General features: G+C 35.0%; 2 protein-coding genes across 2 annotated transcripts; one reads left to right on the top strand and one right to left on the bottom strand.

Moving 5' to 3' along the window:
* Nucleotides 1–4,501: 4,501 nt before the first annotated feature.
* Nucleotides 4,502–17,153, bottom strand: LOC130732802 (aconitate hydratase, cytoplasmic-like). Its single transcript, XM_057584789.1, has 25 exons — nucleotides 17,042–17,153; nucleotides 16,179–16,903; nucleotides 16,007–16,096; nucleotides 15,595–15,888; nucleotides 15,294–15,516; nucleotides 12,223–12,306; nucleotides 11,271–11,375; nucleotides 10,975–11,135; nucleotides 10,588–10,680; nucleotides 10,239–10,424; nucleotides 9,950–10,111; nucleotides 9,526–9,670; nucleotides 9,289–9,431; nucleotides 9,141–9,197; nucleotides 8,977–9,056; nucleotides 8,712–8,787; nucleotides 8,216–8,401; nucleotides 8,040–8,107; nucleotides 7,846–7,964; nucleotides 7,532–7,653; nucleotides 7,265–7,363; nucleotides 6,687–7,166; nucleotides 6,109–6,207; nucleotides 5,778–6,020; nucleotides 4,502–5,443 (listed from the first exon to the last, which is right to left on the bottom strand). The coding sequence occupies exons 1-25, from the start codon at nucleotides 17,151–17,153 to the stop codon at nucleotides 5,375–5,377; spliced, it is 4,221 nt and encodes a 1,406-aa protein (XP_057440772.1). The 3' UTR covers nucleotides 4,502–5,374.
* Nucleotides 17,154–24,100: 6,947 nt separating this feature from the next.
* LOC130731523 (protein S40-4-like) lies at nucleotides 24,101–25,827 on the top strand. Its single transcript, XM_057583830.1, has 2 exons — nucleotides 24,101–24,249; nucleotides 24,744–25,827. Exon 2 carries the CDS (start codon nucleotides 24,753–24,755, stop codon nucleotides 25,344–25,346), a length of 594 nt encoding a protein of 197 aa, XP_057439813.1. The 5' UTR covers nucleotides 24,101–24,249; nucleotides 24,744–24,752; the 3' UTR covers nucleotides 25,347–25,827.
* The last annotated feature ends 1,014 nt before the right edge of the window (nucleotides 25,828–26,841 follow it).

Raw genomic sequence — 26,841 nt, 5'->3', positions numbered from 1 at the left:
AAGAGAAAATGATTTCAAGAGATGTTATCCATATCAAATTGCTAATTTGCTGCTGATTTATTATAATTTTAGTTATTTTTTGCAATTAATAGAATTTCGTTGTAACAAAAAAAATATAGAATTTGACTCCTTAGATTTTCTTCCCTTATCATGTATCTTTATTCTAGAATCTTATTTAGTGGGACTCTTGTGCATCATTATTGGGTTCCACAAATTAGTCTCAATTTGTTTAATTAAGTTTGTTGCAATAACATTTTTTTTTGGAAGGAGGGACTAAGCCCAAAAACAGGAACTACAACCGGGTAGCACACGGGAAAGACACTCCCGAAACATAAAAAAAAAAAAAAAGGAAATTGGAGCACCTCGATAGTGGAGGATCCAAGACATGGGATCCCAACTCTAAGTCATGCGCTAAGCTACCTAGATCATCAACAACCTAGTTTGCTACCGACAAATGTGAACAAACCTCAAGTCTCAATCTTTCGCTTTTCAATCACAAATCTGCTGCAGTAGACCAACATAAGGATGACGAACATCACAGCCCCCATTGATGAGACACACTTCCACATTGGAATCGCTCCCCACAAGCACCTTGCGAAAGCCCTTCTGCCAAGCTAAGGGAATAATTGTAAAAATAACCCACAACTCAGCCCAAAGAACATTCGAAGATCCCAAGTTCCGGCAAAACCCAAACACCCACCGGCCTAGCTCATCTCGACAGACCCCACCACACGACGCCAACTCAAGGACCCCCTCACAGAACCATCAATATTACACTTGACCCAAGTTGGAGGAGGAGGAGACCAACCCACTTGGACAAGGTGGTAACCACGACGGCTGGGCAAGGAAGGATTACGAAGAGTAGAGTAGTTGTGAGCGTGGTCCAACTGCAACCGCAAAGACGAGGTCAAAACACGATGGAGATCGAAGCTTTCACCTTGGAACACAAGCCTAGCTCGCGTTGTCCAAACGAACCACAACAGCAGGCCAAAATCCGGAACAGAGCCACCACCCATAGCTGACAAGGAACTACGCGACAATTCATGAAGCACCCAAGAGCGCAAGTCAGAGGCAAAGAATGATGTCTGTAGATGTGGAGAAACAAGATGGTGCCAAAGAGGCTGCACACAACGACAATCCCAAAGCAAGTGAAGAACAGTCTCCGGCCTTCTCATCTCGACAGAGAGGGCACAACGCTCATTAGTCCTCCCTACTTGTTGCCTGTGAAAATTAACCCGAATTCCATTGTTGAGGGCCCTCCACAAGAAATTCGACACCTTAAAGGGACCATCCCATTTCCACACGCGATGTCGTGGTACCCCAGAAGTACCTCTTTCGAGCCTTGGACGAGAATCATAGGCAGATTTAGAAGTAAAAATACCATTATTAGTGAGCCCCCAAATTAAACGATCAGGACCAATATTAGGAGCAAGTGGCGGCATGGCCGTGATCTCAGCAAACACGTGAGGAGGAAGGAGGTGATGAAAAAGGTAAACTCGCCAGCTTCCACTTCCACTGTCAAAGTAGTCGCCCACTGATTTCACACTATCGCATTTTAATCTAAGTACCTCAATAAACACACAAATACCCTCCTATCATGCCAAAACCAAACAATGAAAATCACATTCTTTAGTTATATTATGCTATTATTACTCCCATTATTCTCGCCTAAATACCTCATCCTTACAATTTCATCAAACCCATTGTTTTCAAACACTTAGCATAAACATTTGTTATATGAAAACCCTTAAAAAAATGTTATATGAAAAACTCTAATAAGATTTTCCAAACGAGCCTAAATTAAATCATTACATTAATGTCGTTTCTTTCTATCTTAAAGACCTCTCGATTACTACCAATGAGATCTAGCACAATCGGGTAGATTGTTGAGATCTTTAAGCATCTAGTTGAGAGTTTGATACTTAAACAGTTTATATGGAGAATGATTTGTTATGAGAAATTTAATCTACTTTATCTGATATCAGCTTGAAAGAATTAGTTTCATGATATTATTGGGAAAATTATTCAACTTTAAAATTTAATTCGTATTATTTTTTCCTAGATGTAAAAAAAAGTGATATTTCTCCTACATAACAAAAAATAAGTTATATTCAGATACTAAAATTTTAAGGATAGGAATTTATTCTTTATAAAAAGGATAAAAATGAGAGGAAAATATAAAGTTTTAAATTTAAATTGAAAAAATTAAATTAAATATTTTTAATTTTTAACTAATCAAACCTTCGTCCTCGAATCTTTCCGATTTAACAAAAAAAGCTAATAAAACATTCTCTCTTGTTGCAGCTTTGATATAAAGCAAAATGTTTTACAAGAATCTTCCTTATTTATGAAGCTTTTATATGCTTAAGTTGGTTCACTTTTCACCCTCTTAAAAAAAAAACCTTCTCTCTTAAGTTGTTTGCAGCAAATTGTGATGTTGCTGGGAAGGAATTGGAGGGTTGAGGTCAGGTACTCTCCAAGGCAGTGTAACAAGCCAGCTGACTTCCTTGCTAAATATTTTTCGTCACCGGCGCCGCTAACGGTCATGGAGGTGGCTTGCCTGGATGTGCAGACTTTGCTCTTGCGTGATTTAGTCGGTTTTACCTAGTTTGTTGTCTTTGTTTAGTTTTCCGATGTATAAAAAAAAAGTATAGGGAAAGAGAAATGATAAAAGTGCAGTGGATCGTAAACATAATTATATTTAAAACATAATTATATATTTACGCTTAAAATATAATAATTAATAAATATGAAAGCTATAAAAGGAATGTTATAACTTAATGTAATTGGAATTTGAAAAAGATTCAAGTTTTTTTTGGTGAAAAAAATATTCAAGTTTAAAACACAAGTATTCATTTTTTTTATGAACGTCACACGTATTCAATAGTAAATTAGAAAATATTTATGTTCAAAAAAAATTAGAAAATATTTTAAATAAAATCAAATATTCTCTAAAATTTAAAATTTAAATTAATGGACTAAATAAGACATCATCAATATGATAGTAATTATTAGATTTGACTTGACATCTATTTTAAGAGTTGATGAGATAGAGACTTTCACATCTTTTTCACATAATCTTTTGTTGAAGGATGAACGGAAATAACCAGTGGCATCACGCTCCTACTCCCGGATGATTGTGGATGATTTTTTGGACCTTAGTCGAGTTTTTGCGTCCTGCCATTTGGTTCATGTGAAGTTGTTCGCTAATGTGGTGGCAAACTGCATATCAAAGTTAGCTTTATGTAAATGTTCATGCATGGGTTGAGGATGGTCCTCCGATTAACTTTCTGATTAAAGAAGTTTTACTTTACCCTAATAAAATTTATTTCTAAACATGTGCATTAGAAATAAATATGGAAGGTTTTACGATTAAAGGCATATTTAAACTCTTATATATTATATATTAAATAAAACTTATTAAAATTAATCTATTAAGATATTGAAAAAAACTTACGAAGAACATAAAAATTATAATGTTTTTTAACACTTTTAACAACAAATGTTACCTTAAAAAAACAACAAATGTTATTATTAAAAATTTGAATTTGAAGTCCAGTAATTATTTTCTTTGCCAGTAATCCTATACAATAAGTTCTACCTTATTTTAGATATGGTCAGCTAACTTTATCCTAGAATCTCGGGTCCTTTGGTTTGCATAGCTAGGTTAGATTTATTTTTCAGGTGTCGTGTGGCTTGATAGGATCCCATCCGGTTGAACCCGTCGCTGTTTACAATTTCAAATGGGGACTCTCATAGAGAGATGTAGACGTTGACATTAGGGGTTGTTGATTTAGGTATTAAAGCATGCTTGCATGCTTGTGGGTTTTTTAGTGGTGGATGGTTTTGTTGTAGTAGCTGGATTTTTGGTTGGTTTTCTGTTGACTTGGTTACTTTACCTATGTTGAGAGAGATTGTTTCTCAACATTATATATATATATATATATATATATATATATATATTTCATTTTCGAAAATAAACTTTATCCTATAAAATCAAATTAAGAAAACAACTTACTTCTTAATTTATTTTATTGTATCTTTTCATCATGTTATGTTAGCTTAAGTGGTAAGTGCTAGAAAGGTTTCGAGATCAATCCCTCGCGGTTGTAATTTATCTTCCTGATGTACCAACAAATACTATAAATTCAACAAAAGATAAATATATATTTTTTAACGGAACTTAACGTTGTCAGCAAACGACAAAACGGGCTCCTCTTATGAAGAAATGCACGTCACACAATTTTATATATTGATAATTATGAAAATAATTACCAAGTCAGTTTATCATTATAACCCTTAATTTTATTTCTTTTGTTATTATGATATTAAATTGAGATATCGTACGTAAAATTATCATCCTAAATTTCTTTAAAAGATATTTGTGCAATTAAAATTACAAAACTTAAAAAGAAAAGATAATACTACACAAATTTAATAATAAAGTCACCCGTGCATTGCACGGGTATTCAGCTAGTTGAAGATATATGAACGGTTTTATATTATATTTCTAAGAACAGTTAAAAGATTTGGCAGTGTCAATGGTGATGCAGCTAATTCTAGCTAATCCCAGTGATTTCACAGCTAATTCGCTTAATATTCTGAATCGAACCATGTAGTTTTCCGCAGCACAGGTTCGCAGCTAAGGCAAAGCCAATTCGCTTATTCCAGAGCACAGGTTCGCAGCTACTAGCTAATTACGCGCCAAGAAATTTAGCAGCTAAATCCATAGCAAAGTGTTTCTAGCTAATGTGCAGCTAGTCTCAGCTAATTGGAAGCTATTTCACAGCTAATGCAAAGCTATTGCAGCTAACAAAGCTATTTCTCAGCTCTCAATTGGGACTTGGTGAGAGGGGAAAAGAAGTGGAGGTGAGAGAAGGAAGAGATTTGTGAGGAAAAAAAGATAAAGAAGTGTTGGTTGTGGGCTTTCATTTAACGCATTCTTGAAGCAGTGAGACCCCAATTGGAAACGGCACGGGCAAAGCTCACCAATTACTCAACGGCGAAACCATCGTCGTGGGGAGCATTGGCGATGGTGGAATCAGAATCTTGTTATTTGAAGGGGATGCTTGTGGTAAATTGGAGTGAGACTCATGTGGTTTAGTGGATTCCACATAAATTTCAACGGATAGGGGAGGGTGTTGGAAAGTGTGATAGTTTATTGCTAGCACTCCTGTAAGTTTTATTGGGAAACCTTAATGTGGAAGGCTGATTTGAATTTCATCAATCTCTTTACTGATGGAAAGTGTGATATTGTATTGTCTACAGAGATCCATGACTACAATCTAAAGTGTATAGTTTTGTGCCCCCCACATCACACATGTAACATAACTCACTACAATGAAATGCACATAAGCCCTATAGAACAAGAAGCTCATTGGTTAATCAAGTTGCGGATAACATAGGCAAGAATACCACCATGATCAATGTATGCTAATTCCACCTGCAAGTTGAGAACATAGTATAAGTATCAAAGTGAAGCCACTAAGTACATCAATATTAGATCTTTCTATGAAAGAGTTGACATAAACCAAACTATCCCAAAAGTTTAGGTTATTGAGTGAAACTACATGAATTGTTAGTGCGTTCCGGCTGTGGATAATGCACATACTCACTTGCCTTGTGTAGATATTCAACTTTTTATTAGAATAAGGGGTAATAAGGATTGAACTCTACCACTTGGTCATTGAAGCGTTATGAACTAATTGTCTTAAAAGCTTAAATTGATGAGTGAAGATATATGAAAGATTTTATATTATGTTTCTAACAACATTTACCTTTGTATCAACGCGAAGCTTGCATGTAAAAGATTTGCCAGTGTCAGTGGTGACATTAACATCTTGACCAGGTTCTATATCACTAACTTTTCTTGGAAGATCAACTGTGAAACGCTCGTGGCCTGTCAATTCAAGTGTTTCTGCATCATCACCGGGCTTGAAGCAAAGTGGAATGATCCCCATCCCAACAAGATTACCACGGTGAATTCTCTCATAGCTCTTTGCAATTACTGCTTTCACCCCCTACAATTAAAAGCAAGTGAAAAAATATTTGCGAAAAAGAGGGGGAAAAAGCAATGTAGTGAATGTGAACATCATTTTGTATGCTCACAAGTAGCAGAGGACCCTTAGCAGCCCAATCTCGAGAGCTTCCTGCTCCATAGTCTGCTCCAGCCAAGATGATGGTGCCTTGACCAGAGGCCTTATATCTCTGTATAGAAAAAGACCATACTAAATGCATGAATGTTTTTTCTAAATTGATTATAATTATAAAGTTAGAATCAATTCTCATAGAAGCTTCTCCGCAAAATTGGTTATGAGGAAAAAGAAACTGATTGAAACATACAATGAGTTAGAATTAATATTCATTAGTCTGTAAAGTAGGTCTCAATCAATCTACTACATAGTTTAAAAGAGGAAGCATATGATAATCTAATTCAACAAGACTCCAGATCCAATTTCTTGCTTAATAACATTTGATACAATATAAGCCTGTTTGGACATAGACCAAGAACATTTACTGAAGCTTATCTAGTGTTTTTTCGAGTAGATAGGCTTCAATAAGTACTCTTTAGTCCGCACCCAAACAGATATCACCTTGGTTACTGATTTGTCAAGGCTCAGGGTAACATGGGTTAAAAATGATTTTTCATATGAAACTTACCCATCTGTTAAACTATTAATACTCACCATTGCTGCTTCATACACTGACAGTTTTTCTCCTGTTGGAAAGTGAATAGTTTTTGGACCTACTTCTCCATTCAGAAGTTTGTTCACAAGACGGATACTGGAAAATGTGCCTCTCACCATCACTTCATCATTTCCGCGCCGACTACCATAAGAATTGAAGTCCTGGTGATCCACGCCATGCTCAAGTAAGTACTCTGCAGCAGGGCTATCCTTGTGGATTCTTCCAGGGGGAGAAATATGATCAGTGGTAATACCATCTCCAAATTTAAGAAAGCAATAGCAATCCTCTATCCCTTGAAGACCAGGGGGATCCATGGTCATATTCTTAAAATAAGGAGGCTCATGAATGTACATGGAGTTTGGGTCCCATGAGTACAAAGTCGAAGAAGGAACTGAAAGCTCACTCCACATAGGGTTACCATTTGTAATAGATTCATAAATGCTCTTGAACATGTCAGGTAATACATAAGTTTGAAGAACCTATATAAGCATTAAGAGCAATACTTATCAAAGTGTAAAATTATAGCTTAAAATAAAAAATCATTACATTAATGTCATAGCTTAAACCTTCTTTCTACCTTAGAGACCTCTTCATTACTAGGCCAGATATCTTTCAGGTACACACTCTTTCTATTCTTTCCCGTTCCTACTGGTTTTTCATTAAAATCAATATCAACCTGAAATGGAAATTGTCATTGAGCTGAAGTTAAAATATAAGCATATCTAACTAAAAACTCTCAATATGTCCAAGCTATTAATTGTTTGAGTATCTTCACCAAAATATGTGCCTAAAGTACACTTTAAAGGTAACACTATATCATGCAAGAAAAAGAATACAGACAAACCGTGCCAGCAAGTGCATAGGCAACAACTAATGGGGGAGAAGCAAGGTAGTTGGCTTTTGTTAATGGATGAATACGGCCTTCAAAATTTCGGTTTCCAGAAAGAACAGAAGCTGCAATAATGTCTACAAAGGTAGGAGAAAGAAGATTAAACTAGAAAACAGGTGATTAAGATAGAACATGAAAACTAAATGTATGAAGATCCAAAATTGATATTTAAATAAGATCAAAGCCACTTGAATTGTAAAGAATGATCAATATCTAGCATGTGCTATAGGTTCCCAAAAGAGAAGAATATCTCACAGTTCATTATGTACCATTTTCTGAAATTGCAGATGCTAATGAGTCATCAAGTTCTCCGGAATTCCCAATACAAGTTGTGCAACCATAGCCAACTGTGTGAAAGCCTTGCTGGTTTAGGTAGTTTTGCAGGCCACTGAAAAAAATGTAAGTATAAGCCAGGTGTGTTCTTATTCGCATAAGAAGACAAAAGGGTAGGTATATGTCAAACCTCTGGATCAGATATTCTGTTACTACCCTTGAGCCAGGAGCAAGACTTGTTTTAGTCCATGGCTTAACCTGACATAAGAAGCAAGAAAAGCATGATTGATATTAAAATTAAAGTTAAGTGAATGTTAATTTCAAATTCCTTAAATTTACATTTAGGTGCTGAGATTTGAGACTAACCTCCAAACCTAATTCACAAGCTTTCTTGGCAACAAGACCAGCCCCAAGCATTGCACTAGGGTTTGATGTATTTGTGCAACTTGTAATGGCTGCAATGACAATACTTCCATGCTTAATCTCAGCGGGATGTCCTTGGAAAGAAAACTTTACGACTTTATCCTTTTCTCCTTTTGATATCCCAAACCCCTGCTAAATATCCAATAATATAAACAACTGAGTAAAAAATCAGTTAAAAAGATAACAAAGATAGACAACGTGATAAAACATTATATATTAATTGAACCTCTATGTCAAAACATCACTCACAACAATCAACATGATTGATCCATGGACACTGTGGTGGGATGTCTATGTTAACTGAATGAATAAACTGTTACTACTGAAGGTGAATGTTTATATTGTTTCACCAGCATGATCAAGCAAACAAATATTGCTTTCCGGGTTTTCCATATTGTATCTATTAAAAAATCAAAGTTGTCTGCAAGATCCAGATCACCTTGAATCCAACTTTGTTGTCAAGACAAGCATGCCAATCTGCTTTCATGTCTTTCAAGAGAACGCGATCATGAGGCCTTTCAAAATGTATGGATCACAATGCATTAATATAAAGGAATACAAGCATTAAGCTATTATATCATGTTTGGATCAGCTTATCTTTTCTTAGGATCAGCTCTGGCATCTAGTAGCGTCTTCTCATAATTGCTTTTGTCGCTAGAATCAATTCTATAAGGATGTCCAAACAAGCACTTAGTTAGGTATACCTTTTGGGCCCTGAAACACATGATTCAACTTCTCCCAAGTCCAACTGCAAATGAGATGTGTATACTCTTTCACTGTGAGCCTGGATGAAAGAAAAGTCTCCATGACCGAAGATCGATAATTTGCAATCATAACATCTACTTATTTATGCAACAGAAGATTTTACCTTCTTACTGTCATAAAACAATCTGTTTGCATATAAATATGATTCTATCATTGAAACCTGTAAGCAAGCAAAATAGTCAACTACATAATTTTTTATACTGAGAAAACTAAACTATTTTGAAGGAGAAAAAAAAGTAAGAGTGTCTCACTGTCTCTTCACTTCTTCCAGTCAATCTAAGATACTCCAATGTCACATTATCTACAGGGAAGAAGGCCATTGTTGCTCCATATTCAGGGCACATATTTGCAATAGTAGCCCTATCAGCCAAAGACATTTCTCCCATGCCTTCACCTGAGGCATGTTTAAATAAGACATGCATTTGTGCAACTGCAGTGAAAATTGGTGCTAGAATCTATCCTAAGAAGTCTCACAACAATTAACTTACCATAAAATTCGATGAAGTTGCCAACAACACCATGCTGCCGCAACATTTGGGTCACGGTCAAAACCAAGTCAGTAGCTGTGACTCCACCATGCAATTTCCCAGACAACTTGAATCCAACAACACCAGGCAATAACATACTCATTGGCTGTCATATGAAAATTACAGCTTTTAGGATTGAATTGAAGTAAACCTTTTATGGAGGCATCCGAAACTAGAAAAGAATGTTAAAGCACTTATCACAATCACATATAGAAAAAATTGTTTTAGAGAAATGCATGGTGTTGTTTTTTCTTTAATGTCAGATGTTTATATATTTACAAACGAATTCACGATCAGATCATAATATTTACATCAAATATTTCATCAAATGTACTTTTCTTGATTAGTACTAGAAGGTAAGCCATATTCTTTCCACATACTTTACCTGGCCAAGCATGGCTGCCTCTGCTTCAATTCCTCCAACTCCCCAGCCAGCAATTCCCAACCCATCAATCATTGGTGTGTGTGAATCCGTGCCGATCACACTATCAGGGTAGAGAATACCATCCACATTGAAAACTATCCTTCCAAGGTATTCTAGATTTACCTACAAATTCAACACAGTCACACTTGAGTCCATTTTTAACATTTTGTACTTTCTTACGCTCAATAATCAATACATGTAAAAATTACATTACATCAGTTAGACGTGTTTCATCCATATATAGATGTACCTGGTGGACTATTCCTGATCCAGGAGGAACAACCAGCAAGTTATGGAAAGCAGATGATCCCCATTTAAGGAAGCCAAATCTCTCTTTATTCCTTTGGAATTCAAATTCCATATTTGCTTGTACTGCATCCTGTGATCTTGCTACATCAACCTGAACTGAATGATCTATAACAAGCTCTACCAGAACCTACATACAATAAGTCCATATTACTCAACAAAATTCCAACAAGTTGGTGATTTTATAGAGTGCAACACTACATGTATATGTCATCTTGATTAATCAAATTCATTATAAATACATTCACTAGGAAAATAGAAAAATGCTAATATATAGTATATTGGTCACAAACCAAAGGGCTGATCTTGTTAGGATCCCCACCAAGATTCTTCATTGCATCCCTCATAGAAGCTAGATCAACGAGAGCTGGAACTCCAGTAGCATCCTTGTCAACAAAAGCAACTGTCTTAGTTATTAGATTTAGAACAACAATAACGACAACGAACAACGAAAGTCTTATACAACTAAGTGAGGCCGGCTATATATCACTTGATCCATATTAAAGATACGACCAGTTTTACATTGGCTATCGCATGTCTAACACAACCTTCCTCATATAACCGGGTTTAGGACCCGGCTATGCATCATCATAGGCGAAGTTGTCTTAGTTATTAGAAAATAAAATAAAAATTCCAGACTTTCAAATCAAGGAAGAACCATTCATGAAAGTGGAACGAACCTGCAGTAGAACACGAGCAGGCATGAAGGGAATTTCAGTTTGCCTTTGCGAGCTGTTCTCCCAATCAATAATATTCTCAACATCATTCTGAGTCACTTTGAAGTTGTCACAATTTCGTATGGCAGATTCTAGAAGTATCCTTATAGAGTATGGCAGTCTATCTTCACTATGCCAAATAGACAACTTAGTTACAATTAATCAAAACACAGGCACGGAGCAATAGGTACATGTATATCTATATTATTTTCTTGTAAGATTGAAGTCATACTCGTCAAGAGAGAGTTGTTAGTTCTTACCAATTCTAGGATCATTCAAAGCAGGCAAACTATAAAACTTTCCATATTCACCACCTCCAGGTTTGGGAAGACTTGTCAATATTTCCTTGAATACATCTTCAGAAGCTAAATTGTGGAGAGGATAATTAAAATTTTGTTTCATACTCACAGTGATTGGGATAATAAAGAAAGAGCTACATTTTCTAGGATGGTAAAATTCAAAGACCAGAAGAAGGCAAAGGAAATCTAAGCACTTAGCCTAGTCCAAATTGCAATCTGGTATCTTTTCAGTTGCTGATTTACATATTTCGCTAAAATTTTCAAATTATCTATCTTTTGGGTATTTGGAAAAGGAACAATAATTGATATTTCCGAAGCAATTTCAATCAACTTGTTTTCCGAAAATGTAAAAAGAAAACAATAAAATCCATGGCTTCTCTTGCTTCTAATCCCATTCTTTAATGATCAATTAACAGCCAATATTATAAAACAATGTATTGCCTATTCCAAATTTCAAACTCAACCCTTTAGATGTGTCACTACTATGTATCTTATTTTAAATTTCTTTTCCTTGCAGTACTAGAAACCAAGTTCCATTCTCCATGACTATTTGGATAATGGTGAGCCCTTCTTCACAATTTGAATGATAAGTTTTACATGATTGGCTATATATTGGCTTTGTCTGTCAGTGAAGATCAAGGTGCCAGAGAAGTTCATGATTATGGATCCTCTTTTGTGAGTGCACCCCAGTTTTAGTTTGAGCATTTGCTAATGTATAATGGTATAGTGAGCACAAGAATAGCTGAGTAGGATAATGCTTGAAAAGATTTAATTTTGACCACATTAAAAACTGAACTAAGTTTTGGTGTGAATAATAACTTGTTTTCATTTGAGCTCTAAAACGTGGTAACTGATTTAGAAGTAAAACGGAATCATAGAAATAAAATATTATGCTAAGTTGTCATGCTCATACCCATAGTAGCCATCTTTCTATTCAACTTTTGAATCAGAGAAGGTGCAATTGCTCTGCATAGGCGTCTGAACAAAGACTGGTGCTCTAGACAAAGAAGGTAATCATTAGGAACAAAACACAAGTGAGGAAAAGACTTTCATAGCTTGAATTTGTCATAGTTGAGAGAAGTATTCAACCTGGTACATCTTCTGAATTGCAAAGGAAGAATCCTAAGAAATGAAGAGAAAGACACAAGCATAAATGTTCTTGCTAGTTTGGTTTACACTACACTCATTCTTCTTCTTTGCTTGCCACCTTGCTGTGATCCCAAACAGAGAGGCTCTGTGAAAGGTACACGTTTCATGATGCATGCTTCATTCATGTAACGACAACAACAGTCAACTGAATTAATTTTACAAAATGGAATAAGACTAGTATTAGTATGTTTAATTTGGATCAGTTTTTGATATTAATTCTGAAATCCAGAAAGTACTCTTAATTATAAAATGATTTTCAAATATGCAGTATTCCTATGACAAGAAAAGTCAAACCAATTATGACAAATATATATATATATATATATATTATATCTGAAAACTATTTTGACTTTAACATATACAGTTTCAAATAACTTGTTTACAACATCTTTTTTTGAAAAGATTGCCCCAATTGTATTGAAATTACAATGAAAGAAGGGGGAGTTGGCGTTTGAGAGAACGCAATCTCTAATTATTCAAATGGTGGAAATTTTGCATATTTGTCTGCTTAAGATTCTCTTTAAATGATGGAAGTAATTAAGGGATGTTGATTGGGCTAAGACACTGCATACTCTCACTAACAATTTTGTGTTTCAATAATGTTCTATATGGAATTGACCACCGATCGACATCTTTTTGCCATGATGGATATGAACTTTTATCCATGAGAATATGCTAAGTTTAAACTTAAAGTGGATTTTCTTCTTTACAAGAAAATGTTAATTGGCTTGAAAAGTGGGAGCTATAATATGCTTTATACATTTTACTCATAATAGGTTGTACATGCGTATGTTTGAAGTTTATAGAGAATATGATTGTGTCTAATCAAGTATTGTTAGATCATATTCTTGTGTTTTATTTTATTTTATTTTATTTATGTCATGCAAGAAATTTGACAAAATGAATACAAAGAGAAGCCAATTGCTTTGATTCCAGAGTGAGAGATGTGCAAAACACTCCCTTTTTAAGAAAGTGTGATAGTTTAGTGATATTGTTAATTTATCTCTTATATAAACCTATGTAGTTTATGATTTCTTGAAAAGATGGGTTAGTGGGAGTTGATTAGAAATTGAGATTAAATCTATATGTAATTGTAACTCCCATGGATATCATGATTTTGTAGTTATATGCATATGGTTAAAAATTATGATGTTAGAATGATAATACCTTGGTATGATTATAATATCTGGAGATGGCTATGTTTTCCTTGTAACATTAATCTTTCACTAAAAGATGATTTGTTCCTTTTATGGAATGATGTTTCATTAAGAAACACTTTTATTGTCTCCTTGGGGGAGATGGTGATGTTTTCTTGGGAAAACATTGGTCTTTAACCATAAGATGTTGGGAATTGTTATTCAGACCCCCCCCAACCCCTATTTAGACCGAAGGAAATTTCTGAAACCCGAAATTACCCCTTTCGAACGCACCTTTAACTAGCGTGATGGTCGCAGTTTGAACCTCATTTTCCGAGTGCGACACTAACGCAGACTGAGAGTGCGTTGTTGACGCACTTTGAGAGTGCGTTAAAAACGCACCGGCCATTGACCATGAGTCAACAACCGGTAAAACTCATTAAATAAGTCATTAAGTGCGTCGTTACAACCTTGGTCACCGCAGCTCTATAAAAAGGGCTTCCCAATCCTTCATTTTTCACACAAAATCTCTCTTCTTCCTCCCTCCTCTTCTATGCTTTTAGTATGTCTTGTTTTTAATGTTATTCTTTTGGTTTAGGGGGTTTTGAGTGGTTGGGGTTATGTGAATGTTATCCCCAACATTAGCAACTTTGAGTACTTTGAAAGTGAAATTTCAAGTTCAGAGTGCCAAAGTTGCTAATGTAGGGGTGACCATCCTTGCTCATCCTTGCTTGTTCAAAGCACTCAAAGTTGCTAAATAGAATAGGTCCACGCTCCCGTAGAAAATGCCCTCCGGAGTCTCCTTTTTGTGATGGAAACATCAAGGCTCACCTAGGCTTAGGTGGTTGCACTGGATCTATCCGGGATGCCGAGGAGGAGAAGACAAGGAAGGGGACCTCAGAAGCCAAGAAAGAGGACCTGAAGAAGAAGAAGACTCCCTCCTGATTGTATCCCATATGGGGGGTCATTGTACTTGTATATGTCAAGTATTAGTTTTAGGACTTAGGGTCTAGGGGTCATTGTACTTGTATGTTCGAAAATTTTGTAATGTATCATCAAAAAATTATGAATAAAGTCATTTTCTTGGATATGTTTCTGTTCATTTCTGTTTCATCATGTTTCTGTTTCAGATCTGTTTCAGGTTTCGAGTTTAAAATCGCACTCTCAGGGTGCGTCCTAGCCGCTTCTACAAGGAGCGTCTAAGACGCACCCTGTAGAAGCGTCTACGACGCACCCTAAGAGTGCGATTAATTCAGAACTTCTGTAATGTACAGGGACCCTGGCCTTAAAGTTACTGTTAGAACATACATTTTGTAACATAACGCACTCTCATGGAGCGTCTTTGACGCATCGTTAGGGTACGACTTTGACGCACCCTTAGTGTGCGATTCTTATTACGCACTTTGAGAGTGCGTCACGAGAACACCTACATGGTGCGATGTTCACGCACCCTGAGAGTGCGTGAACAAGTGAACTCTGCAACAAAAACGTTTCAGGCAAAACATAAAAATTAAAACAGTAAATGGTACAAAAACAGAACATGATAAAAAACATAGCAGTAAATGGTACAAAACACAACAATTGGAGACTAAATTAATCACATCACAACATAACTTGTGTTTTAAACACAACCTACGTGAAAAGTAATTTGTCTTCAATACAGTCATCCATAAATTAATCATAAAACACTAGACCTAACTAGTCTTCGAGGTAGATGTTTTTCCTTTCTTCTTTCTGTCAGGGCCACCACCACCATGAGGTGCAACTCCATTGCAACTGTCACTGTCATCATCATCACCTCCATACTCTAAGTGCTGCATTATGATATCTCGCATACGCTGGTTTGCCTCGAGGATCAGCTGAGGGGTCTCACTGGGGTCAACTGTGATATCACTCAACTCCCATAATTGTTCGAGAACATCCTACAAGCAACAATGAAACAGAATCATAAATTGTAACATAAACAAAATCAAACTAGTCATTAAATTATTGATCCTTACCACAAGAGTTACTGCCACAGGACCTCTTGTTTTAGGAGGGACCACAAAGCGGTGTGAGATTGACTTGTACCACTCAAAGTAGCGAGGCGTTGTCGTTGGCGTGTCAGTATGTTGTGCAGCCACGCAATGAGCCATGTTCTCAAACCTCTCATCAATATCCTCAACAGGGGGAATGTTTGCCGGTGGTAAATTGGGTTGATCCTGGAGCATATGGAACTGCCTCAACACACGCTCTGGCAGATATGGTCGGATGATGCCTGAATGTCGAATCCACCCACTGTAAAGACACTCATGCTGAAAGGGCCAATCCACTCTATGCCCGTCATATGGAGTCCATATAATATTGTTATCCCTAAGGTCATCTAAGATTAGCCTCTTCGCATGCAGGTCCACCACCCCCCCTCTTGGTGACCCATTTGCAAGCTCGCGGGTCTTTCTCATTGTATTTCCTGTTCAGGTTTCTATCAAACAATGAAGCAGGGAAGTGCTCAAATATCCATGCCTGTAATCAAATAATCATACATCAAAATGTGATACCTTAAATTACGTTAATTACAATTTAACTAAATTTTGTAGAATCATACCTGAAACAGATTTAAGTATCCTCCAAGACTAGTGGTGCAGACCTTGGTGGCGTCCTTCAGCTGGTCATAAAGGAAAGTCAATGCCATGGCGCCCCATGCATACTCCCCAACCTTTTCCAAGTCCATGAACATCCCCAAATATGCAACATCCACCTTGTTGTTTGTCTTCCCACAGAAGATCGTCATCCCCACCAAACGCAGCAAGAAGGCTCTAGCAGCTTTCTTGGTCTTCCCTTCCTTAGTCATGTCCTCAGCCACCTTCAACAACCATGTATAACGAGCATAAGGTCCTAAGGACTTCCGGATCTCCTCTTCAGCATCAGCTTGTGTAACACCAAGCTGCCTATGCAATGCACTAGCTGCATCTTCACGAGTCATGACTGGGAGAGTGAAGAATTTTCCCTTCACAGGAATGTGTAGGAAAGAACTAACATCATCCAATGTGATGGTCATCTCCCCAAATGGCATATGGAAAGAGGATGTCTCCGGCTGCCATCTCTCCACAAACGTTGTTAGCATGGTCTTGTCAACAGAGGGAAGGTTGCATGTCAACAAAGGCAATAGACCAGCAGCCTCAACCCTTCCCTTTACATAAGTCGAAAAGCATTTTTTCACATCGTTATGCTTCTTCTTATCATTCTCAAGCATAGCATTCTCATGGTGGAAGGTTTTCAAGACACCCCTATCAAGCACTTCAGCAGGTTTCTTGTAATGCTTCCACACCTCTAGTGATATATGTTGTTTGAAGCTCTTCAGCAAGGTATTGTCATAAGGCCCCCCAGGAAAGAATATGTCATCATCATCATCTTCCTCACCTTGATTCGCTTGTGCATCCCCGTCCTCCTCCTCCTCCTCTTCTTTACCAGAACTCTCCTCCTCTCCTTCACCAGAACCCTGTTCTGCATCAACCATATCATCATCAGGCTCATGTACTTGTTCAGGTTCAAGCTCCTGTACTGCACTGGCAGCAGTCATTGCACTACCTGCACGCTTTTTACGGGTTGCCTCGTCACGCCTTTTACGTGCTTCTTCTTTCTTTCGTAAGGCAGCGACTTCACGAGCCTTACGTACCGATGTCGCGGGGGGGGGGGGGTTCTCCTTTCATTGGCCGGTGGCACATTCAAATTCTTTGTTCTTGCTATATCTGAACCAACATTGGAAACATAAGACTCAAAACAGAACAAAAACATAGCATTGAAGTTTTGACAGATAATGGTCTATGACGCACTCTCAGGGTGCGTCTATGTCGCCCCTTAAAGGTGCGTATCAAGTGCACCATTAAGGTGCGTGCATTCTAAATACGCACCTTAAAGCTACGACACAGACGCATCTACAAGGTGCGATCAAAACCATAATAGAATGGGTCAGGTCGCGTAACGAACCTGGGTTCCGGGAAGAATGTTGGGCTGTTTGCAGCAGAAGGTGGAGATGGGGGTGGCGGCGACTCCACACGGTTGCGGTGTCGCTGGCGATGGCGGCGGCAGGCAGAGGCAGTGGAGGATATGCGTGAGAGAGGGAGGGAGATTTTGAATGAGTGAATTGTGTTTGGGGGAGGGGTGGGGAGGGGGTTTCAGAAGTTTGAAGAAGTGGGAGAAGTGGGAGGGGAGGTTAGTGGGGAAAGTGGGAAGTTTATTTTTTAAACAGGGGCATTTTGGACAATTCCCAATTTTGAGGGGTCTAAATAGGGGTGGGGGGTCTGAATAACAATTCCCTAAGATGTTTTGTTCCTTTTAAGGAACGATGTTTAATATAAAACATGTTTACTGTCTCCTTGGGGGAGATGTTGATGTTTCTTGTGAAATGTGAAACATGTTTATTTTCTCCTTGGGGAGATGTTGATGTTTTCTTGGTGGAAAACATTTGATCTTTCATTTGAAAGATGTTGGTTTCCTATATGGAAATGATGTTTCATGAGAAACTTGTTTGTAATCTCTTGGCAAGATTGATTGTATTTTCTTGGGAAGATACAATGTGGATCTATACACGATAGCATGAAAATGATGATCACATACTATGTTATGTTGTGTACCTACACTGCACACTTGTGTTATGATCATGTTAATGAGATTGTTGGTTATGTAGTTATAGGTGAACTAAACTTGGAATGATTTATCTTTGCTTATGACTCTTAGCTAATGATTTTGTTGGCTGTGATGGTCATGTATTTTGTGGTGATTATATCAGGTTGTTTATGTAGCCACAGTTGTTCAACTCAAGAGTCGTTTATAAAAAATGAATTTGAAAAATAAATAAAAATCAATCAATATCGCCCAAGTGGGAGAATGTTAGAATTTTATTCTAATTTGGGCTTATATTGATTGATGAGTTTTGTATTTTATTAAAATGAGTTGAATGTTACCTAATATATTTGTCCTTGTGAGTCCATGTGTTAATGTGATCCTTGTGAGTTATTTTGGGAATCGCCATGTGGATATAAGTTTATTGGGTTGAGCCCAATTGACAAGTGTGCGTAAGCTTTTGTGTAGGGCCCAATGAGCCTAATATTCATGATGGATGAACATTAGGTTTTTCATGTTGTATTAATAGAGGGCAGGATCCCAACTTGACTCTGACGTTCTTTAACAGCTTGTGCTCCATCGAACGGGTCAGTTTGCAAGAGGTGAGAGATCAAGTGGAAGATCATGTTCTGTCGCATATAGTTAGTTATGTGTCAGCTTCCGCAAATTAAAAGGATCTTCAAGAGGTACGCAATTTACCGTTTTATTACTGTTTCTGATGGTGTTCTAATTCCTAGTATAGATCCAGTTAATATGTAATTCTTACACTTCATTCATGTAACGACAACAACAGTCAACTGAATTAATTTTACAAAATGGAATTAGACTAGTATTAGTATGTTTGGGTCAGTTTTTCACTCATTGATATTAATTCTGAAACCCAAAAACTACTCTTAATTATAAAATGATTTTCAAGTATGCAGTATTCCTATGACAAGAAAAGTCAAACCAATTATGACGAATATATATATATATTATATCTGAAAACTATTTTGACTTTAACATATACACTTTCAATTAACTTGTTTACAACATCTTTTTTTGAAAAGATTGCACCAATTGTATTGAAATTGCAATGAAAGAAGGGGGAGTTGAGAGAACGCAATCTCTAATTATTCAAATGGTGGAAATTTTGCATATTTGTCTGCCTAAGATTCTCTTTAAATGATGGCAGTAATTAAGGGATGTTGATTGGGCTAAGACACTGCATACTCTCACTAACAATCGTGTTTCAATAATGTTCTGTATGGAATTGACCACCGATCGACACATGCTGATTGTGACGGTAAAACATACTATGTAAAAATCAACGTTTTTCTGGCAGTTTGGGAGACCCCAACAAAGTTTTGTGTTTATTACGCGGAGAAAAACTCCGCTACTTCTTGAAGGTTTTTGGAGACTTAGGAACACTGCAACCGCAAGGCTGTCACAAAATTACGTATTTTATTTTTTACGAGGTTAGAAACCCTGATAGATGCTATTACCATCTTTTTTGTTTCGAACTCTTCACCTTTAACGGTTGTCTATGACAGACGCTAAACACATATATATGTCGGAGGTATATCAAAAAACACAGGGTTCACATACTAGTACTCCTACTCTTTCTGTTTTTTATGTCCAATTATAGTGTAATTGATATCATATGTGGCATGGCACTTGGTGCATGTTGTTGGTCACGATGTTGTTGTTGAATAGCAGAAAGTTCCAGGAAGCATTTCCTTTGTATTTTTTTGTTCGTTAATCTTTGACAAACAAAGCCATCTGTGTGCCAAAATTTATAGTTTCCCGTGGGCTGGTCCTCTTTCTCCCTCGATACCGGTCCCCGATATTCGTTTTGTTTTACCATTTTTTACTTTATATATATGGACACTACCACGCCATAGTGACAACATTATTCGACACTTACAAATAGTGGCGATTTTTAACCTTAAGGCAGAGTTTTGTTAGAAAAATTGCAATTTGTGGCGTTGTTGAATCATGAATGGTTTCAACACTGTGACATTGTCATAAAAAATGTTGGGTATTTACTATTTACACCTAAACTAGTGTAAAAGGGGTAAAAATAACAAAGTAGATGATATGATATCATAGAAAAAGAGAAATATTAAGGAAAATGATTATATAAGAGATAGGATTAATAGTCAAATTAGTCTCTGATTTTATAAGCGATTTTGATTTAGTTCATCGACGGAAAAACAACGTTTGTGGTGGTAAAAAATAACCAATAATTATAAAATTGTCCTCACTAAATGTCATTTTTTCGGATGAATTAAAATCAAACTCACTTATAAAATTAGAGACTAATTTGATATTAATCCAAACATATATTTCAAAATAAGAATATTTGTCTTAATACGCTGTTATCATGCTAAAAGAAAAATAAAATAAAAATAAAAAAGAGGAAGAGAAAACAAAATGGTTGTGTACTTATGTGATGTGTGCTTTACATTATTTTACACAAGTTCCTAGAATCCTAGCATTTGTATTCTTGTGTTGAAAAGTTTGACTCTTTTGTCTATTTCCTTGACAGTTGCCTATCTTTAATCTTTATCTTTTAGCCGTCTCGAAAGGGAAATGCTATACCGTCATTTATGTGATCTTCATTTAGAAATCTTAAGTACATCAACATATATGTGACCGTAAAAAAAACATATATGTCACCAAAAAAAACAGCATAAGGTTTAAGGCTTTGGAAATTTTATGCAAGACCATATATTTACTCACAGTTTATTCAAACCATATAATTAATTAAACCTCTCCATATAATTACACTTTGGCAACTATATGGTTATTTATATGTGATATAATATTGAAAATGGTAAGCTTATGGATTGTAATTTTGAAGGTGGAGACGAAACGGTTATTCACGACCTAGCACAGGAAATTGAGGAGTGGTGACCGCCTTGAGTGTCGATACATCTCTTGGTATTGCCTTTGGTTCTGCTGGTTTAGGTCTTCGATTATGGTTCCTTTGGGCTTTGCTCTTTTATTTTGAGAGGTTCTTATTGTTTATATCTTTTAAGGTGGTTCAGTGGTTGTGTATTTCATTGGATGTATGAGGTTTTGGTTTTTATATCCTCATTGTCCTATTCCTGAGTTTAGCCTCTCCTTTTTTATCATATTCCATATATTTCGACTTCCAAAAAAATATTGAAATTTTTTAAAAAAATATTGATTATATTAGTTATTATTAATGAAAGGCTTACAACATTTTTTTGTCTCTCACATGTCACGATTTGACAGTTCTGGTACCTCAAGGAGTTTATCAGCCTACAACGTCCCTCACGTTTACTAACTGTTGCAGTTTTGATCTTTTGTCAACTTTCATCCAATATTTAACGGTTTTTAATTGAAAAATAAGGCTAGAATAATAGTTTTATGTTTTCTAATTAATAATTTTATGGTTACTAGTTTTTTTTAATTGATTTTTTAATCGAAAACCATCAAAAATTGGATGGAAGTTGACGGAAAGCCAAAAGTGCAACAATTAGTAAACGTGAGGGATATTGTAGGCTAATAAAAAATTTCATGATGACTCAGAACTGCTAAATTGTGATAAATGAGGGACCAAAAGTGCTATTAAGCCTTAATGAAACTATACTATATAAATTGAGGAGGGGAAGGTCTAGTGGTCAATCCTTGTATGGTGTAATTTATCATACATTTCCCTGATTGTGTTAGAGATTCACCGTTTATCTTCTAATTTAGCTCGATTTCTTTTGCCCATGTTAATAGCATAATGTAGCCCATAGTTTAGCTAAGTATGTTGTAGATCACCCAGGTGGAGTTTGGATTGATGATCTCCCGGTTTGTTTTAATGTTTGTATTCAGTCGGATATGGCTTGTTTATATCAATGAAAATCTACTTTTGGCTGTCAAAAAACATATATCAATTATTTAATATTAAAATTAGAATATATTTATACTGCTTATATATAATGCAAATATAAAACTATATGTCAAAATATAATTAATATAAAACTGCTAATATAATTAAAATATTAAAATAATTGTCAATATTTGACTAGTAAATGAAAATATTATGATAATATATATAAGTTATTATTTTAGTTAATAATTTTAAATATTTTGAACTATTACTTATATCAAATTTTATTAATGATTAAATAAAAAAAAATTACTATATTAATTAAAAATATATGAAAATTATACATTTTAATTTTTAATGATATTTTATTTTAAATATCTATTTTAATAAACTATTCTCAAATTATTTAATGAGTCTATATATTATTAATGAAAAATTTATTAATAATTTTTTAGTTAAATTCAAATACATTGAATACTTATATATAATTAAAGTATTGAATATTTCTTCTTTCCATATGTAACAAAAAAAAAGTATGTAATTTGAAATCTATTAATATATATTTAATAGTTACATGAGAAAGTATTGATGAGAAAATTAATTAATATCATTTATGTTAAAAATATTAATGCAATTAATGACTTATATATAATTAAAATTTCCAAAAAAAAAATGAAAATTTGGAATTTTTATCTATATGTTGATAAAGTTGATTTGAGAAAATATTGATATTTCTATTAAAAAGTTAGATATACTTTAAGCTTCTAGAATATAACTAAATATTAAAATATTAAATACTAATTTTAATTTATTCCAAGTAATATTCTCCGTATGATAGCTCATGTGGTAGGAGCTGGGTGACATTTGAGTTGGATAGGGGGAGGTGCAGGGATCGAATCCTGGCGGGCGCAATTTATCTTTCTGATGTACATAAAAAAATGATAATTGGATTAAAATACTAGCAAATAATTTTTGAAATTATAAATGGTTAAGTAAAAACTTAATATATTATCTTTAATTTTTTTTTTTTTTTTTTCTGAATAGAGAAACATATCATAGATTAAAATAAAGGTCAAGGGAACAAAAACTCTCCCTTGTGAGTTTTAGAAAGTTCATAACAGAAACAGAAAAAAAGAAAGCATAATAAAACAGCTGCAAGAAACTAGAGGTATTTAATTTATTTATTGTTATTATTAAGTATTTAAACTATTTAATGATATAATTTTAGTTTTCATTCATTATTACACCCTCCGGTCACATATATAAGCAAAAAAAAAAACATTTTAGGTTCATTCATTTAATGAATGTATCTAGTCAGTATTAATGACTAGATACGTTCATTAAATGAATGAATCTAAAATGTTTACTTTGCTTATATATGTGACCGGAGGGTGTACATAAAAATTTATTTTAAAATAATTTATTAATTAATATTAATATTTTAGTCAAATTTAAAATAAATTTGATTATATTTAATATTATGAAGTATCTCAATTATTAAATAAAAATATTTACATGCATAATTAAACTAATAATATAAAAAAATATTATTATACTTATATATATAGGGTTTTCTAAGAGTGATTTTACCTCACCCTTGTTTATCGATTGGATTATTTATAAAAAATAAATAAATAAGTTATAAAATTCATTACTCATTTATCTGAAATTCTATTGGTAAATCTAGAATAAGGTGAAATCATTTTCATGGGTGATTTAGACAACCCTTATAACTATTAGTTTAATTATGTGGATAAAGTATTGATGATATTGACGAAATATTATTCAAGTTGAGAAGCTTTAATGCAAATAACGTGATTTATATAGTTATAATAATTATTAATTAAAATTCAATTGTTTTAAATACATTGTACTTGTATGTCAATGCATTTATTAGAAACGTTAAAGGCTTTGGAAAATTATTACGTACCATCATTTACTCACATTTAATTATTCAAACCTTAATGCTCCACTAGAAGTCAATAGTAATAAATCAATACATTAAATGTTATCAGATCAGAATGGCAAAAAAAAAAACTAAACATCCACTATATAAGACTCACTATTTCTTGTTCCTTTACACTATTAAGCATCATATGATATTAGATAGCTAAGGACAAAAATTACCAAGGACAAGTTTGAGGGTTGTCTAATTTTTTCCCCTTGAGGACTTGCAGCTGGTTCTTCACATCACATTTTAGCTATAACCTGCAAATATACAGAGGTATGGAACACTTTTGAATTGGGAAATAGTAGGATCATTGTCAAATTCAGATTCTGGTATCAGAATTGAAACTGACTCAGCTCTATAGTTTCAACTGAATTTTGCTTTGCATATTCCAGAAAACTACTGTAGAATCAATATAAAGTTGGGTTGTTGAAATTAAAGCATCTGATTCCAGTGAAAAAAAGCTAGTTTCTGTTTTCTTTAAAGAAATATCAGATATCATACTGTATTATAGGCTCCTTTGATTTCATTGCTTCTCTCTCCCCTCAACTTTTGAATCTTCTCCTTTCTTTCTTCTGGCTTTTGTTCAATTTGTAAAAAAATTGATCAGACTTTGGATTGGAATAGACAAAGGAACCTAATTCAATCCCTTGTGAGAAGTACCCCTTGTACTTCATATTCAATATATTCATACCATGGCTTATCAAAAAAAAAAAAAACCAATCCCTTGTGGAAAGTTTTTCTGATTAGTGTTGTGTAAATCTGTGCAGGAATTTGTTATGGAAGAGAAACAAAGTGCAATGAGGCAGCACAGTGGGATTTGGAAATCCTTGAGAGATGGAGACTTTGAAGAAGAAGAAATTTGGGATGTTCTACAAAACAAACCTGATTCTAGCTCTGGAGTTCTCAAGCCCAAAGAGAAGGAACCTTCTCCTCTTCCTGCTCCTAGGCCCATCCCAACTGCATCAAGGATGATCCCAAGAAGGATTTCAAATTGCAGCAGCAACAGTGCTAGTTCCTCCCATGAAGTCAAGATTCTTCAGCAATCAGCACCTGTCAACATTCCTGACTGGTCCAAGGTTCATAGGAATGATGATGATAACAACCAGAAAAAGGCCTTCAGAAGTGGTTCAAGGCTTGATTCTTATGATGCACATCATTCTGTTGTTGATGATGAAGTTGATGGCGGGGATAGTGATGAGGATGATGAGTATGATTCCAAGCTTCCCCCACATGAGTTTATCGCTAAAAGGCTTGCAAGGAGCCATATATCCTCATTTTCTGTCTTAGAAGGTGTTGGGAGAACCCTCAAAGGTAGGGATCTCAGCAAACTGAGGAATGCTGTGCTCACAAGAACTGGTTTCCTCGAATGATTGTGGCATGTTTGGATCAACTTCTCTCTCGTCAGAATCAGTTCTGAAATCCATAAGCTGCTATTCAATGCAGGTTTGGAAATTGTTCTACAATCGATTTTAAAGCCAGAGTCAATTATGGATTGAAGTTTTTGTGTTTCAGAATTGATTCAGAGGAAAGAGAAGGTTATCCAAACATGCTACCAGAGAAGCTTCTTGTCAGAATTGATTTTAACTGTTGAATCAATAGTAGAGAGATTTCCCAACATCCATAATAAAAAAGGCCTCTACAATAGCAATATACTAGTGTGAGTTCTTCCTCATTTGCAATGTATACTGGGGGTTAGTGCTCTGTAGTAAGAGGGAAGCAGTTACTTAGCATTGGGGATTTTTGTTCATGATTGGGATATAAAAGATTAGTTTAGGCATTTACTATGAAAATCAATGAATTGATCAAATTGGTTGAGGCAAAGTCAATGGATTTCATTCTCTTTCTATATTATGTCAAATTCATGGGATCTGGTGTGTTGTTTGGAGCATTCTTACAAACAAAATTATGAATGTGAATCATATCATAAAGCATTTAAAAATATAACTTAATGATAATATTAATATGCTTTTTATACTATAATTTATAATAATAATAAGAGAGCCAGATAACAACAGTTAGTCAGAAGATTTCTAGATTCCTGGATTAGAATTACAAGTCAACTAAGTAGAGTTTGAGAGAAAAAGTGAATTCTATTATAGATAGTTGATCAGTATCACAGATACAGCAATATTGAGAGATTATGAAAATCATTGAAATATATAAAAAAGTGAATATATATATTTTTTTAGTTATTAACACATACAATTAGATATATTGATTTGATGTTATCAATTGCAATATTCTTTTAGTGTTGAAGGTGTGAAGTTTTGAGATGCATGTTCACTAAGAGATTGGATGTATAATCTTCCTATTCCTAATTCAAATGGGCCTGAAACTGTCTTCATGATCAGAACTCAATAGTAGAAGACACATTCAGATCGATGAAAGACAGGAGAAAATCTTTTCAAGGGTCCAAACTAATGAAGCATAATTTTCTGTTGAAAGTTCAGCTAGATACCAAAAAATCAATACATTTAAAATATAAAAAAATTTCACCATTCTTAGGCATTATGACAAACACATAGTGATTAGTGAACATGACTAACCGGCAGGTGCAGAGAAGTATGCTCTTCCCCATATCCTCAAACAATGTGTGAGACCTAAACACCATTCCACCAAAGCTTCTATTTGATGGTCACAAAATCAGCCACTACATTGAAATCTAAAATGATGCAACATAGTCTTCACATCATTTGGACGATTCTTTGAGCACCCGAAATTAACTTTCAAAGGAGATATCTGATTCTGAGGGTGCATGTAGTGAAATGAATGAAAATGGAAGTAGCATGGGGGCAGAGAACATAAACTTGGATGGACTAAAATGAAGGTGATGAAAATGTGCTTACCGGAGATTCAAATTTGCCC

The sequence above is a fragment of the Lotus japonicus genome, chromosome 1 (genome assembly GCF_012489685.1).
Source record: "Lotus japonicus ecotype B-129 chromosome 1, LjGifu_v1.2".
NCBI lineage: Eukaryota > Viridiplantae > Streptophyta > Magnoliopsida > Fabales > Fabaceae > Lotus > Lotus japonicus.
This window is presented reverse-complemented; position numbering and strand designations above follow the sequence as displayed.